General features: G+C 38.7%; 1 protein-coding gene across 1 annotated transcript in view; it reads right to left on the bottom strand.

The window, feature by feature from the left end:
- Positions 1–2,710, bottom strand: part of Atxn7 (ataxin 7) — a 154,320-nt gene that overhangs the window by 53,380 nt on the left and 98,230 nt on the right. The window contains exon 5 of the mRNA XM_026779982.1: positions 302–406. Coding sequence (XP_026635783.1) covers positions 302–406 — 105 coding nt within the window. The remainder of the gene's footprint in view (positions 1–301; positions 407–2,710) is intronic.

Below are 2,710 nucleotides of genomic sequence, written 5' to 3'. Positions count from 1 at the left end.
CGAGACAGGGTTTCTCTGTGGTTTTTGGAGCCTGTCCTGGAACTAGCTCTTGTAGACCAGGCTGGTCTCGAACTCACAGAGATCTGCCTACCTCTGCCTCCCGAGTGCTGGGATTAAAGGAGTGTGCCACCACTGCCCGGCCTAGCTTTTATCTCTTTCTATGAATTGGAATGCCTACATCCTGTCGGTGATAACAGGAGGAGCAGATAACATCCCTGTACTATCAATGGCCTTCAGTAAGAGCGGTGAGAGCCAAGGCTTCACCTTTCCCTCCAGAGGAATTCCATGATTCAGCACTTACCGTAATGAGACTGAAATGCCTGCGGTTTGACAACCTGGTTGCAGTCGTTACACACCACTAAGTAGAAATCATCATGTGCAGGACAGAGACCAAATATAGGCATATCTGCAACAGAGAAACAGTATCACTCATTATCTGCTGGGACCGAAATCATCTGGAGGAGAGCGTGTTACAGGGAAGAAGGGCCTGTCGTGACTGAGAAAAAAAAAAAATCAAACCAGGCTAAGGCTGTTACAAAAGGCTGAAATACAGCACGACAAGAACCAATACAAGGTGTATTAGCACTATTAAAATGTACACAATGAATACACTAAGACAATAAAATGATTAAAGGTGAACTTTACCATGATTGAGAATCAATCTGCAAGAATATGAAATGTGCTTAATAACTTGCAAAGCTGTAATGATGTCATTTGCTTAAATATACATTCTATTCCAGTCAGCTAGTCCCAAATCCTATCGACCAGTAGGAAAGGCACAGAGATACCACCAGAGAGCAAATCATCCATTTCACCACCATGCCATACAAAGAAAATGGTTCCTACTTGTTTTTAAGGCCAATAACCTCTTACATTCTTATCACCCCACACTGACTTGGGTACAAACACAGGAGTTCATTCATTAATTGTGGTTTGATTTTCAGAAAAGGGCAGGAGACAAGTTTTATTTTGTCTTTAAACAGCAATGAAAACCAAACTATGAAAAAAATATATATAAATGTACAGTAATTTCACTTCTTGTAAACATGGTTAAACATAAAAGGTTCAACCATTAGATGTTGTTATTAACAGTGTAGGAACCAACTCATTAAAATACTTCAAAATTACCTATTTTAAGCAAGTATTTCAATGAGTGCACAGATAGCACATTTTATCTTGGCAAATATTTTAGCAGATCAAACTAAGGGAGGCAGGGAAGAAAGGAGGCTGGAGGTGTAGCTCAGTGGTGGATGTTTGCCTAGCCTGAGCAAGTCCCCACAAAAGTAACTAGTAAAAAAGTACGTGGGAGGCTAATGGGCCTCTTTTCTTTTTCCTATAGATTTAATTTCACTTTTCATGAATATTAGTACTGGTTTTAAAAAAAAACCCAAACCATAAGAGATGTCAAAAAATGATACTAAAACATCAAATTGATTTTCTTAGAAGTGCCTGTTATACTGACTTGCACATAAATAGACATCAATGTGAAATGGACTAAGGGACATCATGGTTCTGGGACGCAAGCGCCATCACTGAGTAGTTTCTTTGTCCTGTTTGCTCACATTATCTGGACAGCTACTTACATAGGTCCCACTGTCTCTACTCAAAAGGAGAAACTGAGTCAGGAAGTGGTGAAGTACTTCATCTAAAGCCAATTAAAAGGGATTCAATATTAATGCATACAATTGCACATGGTCACTTAAGACCAGAGAAGGATTTGTAGGTATTCCATCTAGATTCTAACATGAGCAACCTGGAATGCCATGGTGAGTTAGCTAACTAAACACCTTTGATTACATAAATTGAGCAGACAATGTAAGGAACTGGCAGCACACTGTTATTTCAATGACTAAGCTTAAATAAATGCAAAGAACTAAACAAGGCACTGTTTTCTTCAAAAGCATGTCTCCTTCAGGTTCAACACAATACACAGGGTGGTAGGGTAAAGCTATATTCCATGGGATGATGCACATACAAGACGCTAGTTTTCTTTTTTCTTTTTGTTTTTTCAAGACAGGGATTCTCTGTGTAACAGCACCAGCAATCCTGGAATTCACTTTGTAAACCAGGCTGGCCTCAAACTGAGATCCGCCTGCCTCAGCCTCCTGAATGCTGGGATTAAATGCATGTACCACCATGCCAACTATTAACAAGCTATTTTCCTAAGGCTAGTGTTTGACACAGAAGTTGTATTACATCTCTGTGCTAAGTATCCTAATACAGATACTAATGAGGAAAATTCAAATTACTGGAGTGGCATAAATTTCATGTTTAGAGTTGCAAAGTATAAAATGTATTTAAATACCAAATTAATAATTTCATTAACCAAAACAAGCCAGTTAACCTTATTTAATAAACAAAAGTTAAACAGCACTCATTTAAGAATGGCTGCAACTTCCTCTGAGCCTATGATGAGCTGGTCTATCGTTGCTTACCGCATTCAGTGATAGGCAGCGTTATTCAGTTACATACTTTAGGTAGGCATGGCAACAGATGATGTTATTCCAGCACTTTGAAGGCTAAAACAGGAGGATACGTTTGAGGCCGGCTTAGAATATGATAGTGCTATATAGCAAAATGTTGTCCTAAAAACCAAACTCAAATCAATCAATCAATCTATCTATCTATCTATCTATCTATCTATCTATCTATCTATCTATCTATCTATCTATCTATCTATCTATCCATCCATCCATCCATCCATCCATCC

Source organism: Microtus ochrogaster, chromosome 6, assembly GCF_000317375.1.
Source record: "Microtus ochrogaster isolate Prairie Vole_2 chromosome 6, MicOch1.0, whole genome shotgun sequence".
Classification (NCBI taxonomy): Eukaryota; Metazoa; Chordata; class Mammalia; order Rodentia; family Cricetidae; genus Microtus; species Microtus ochrogaster.
The sequence above is the reverse complement of the archived record's forward strand: the minus strand, read 5'-3'. Positions and strand labels throughout refer to the sequence as shown.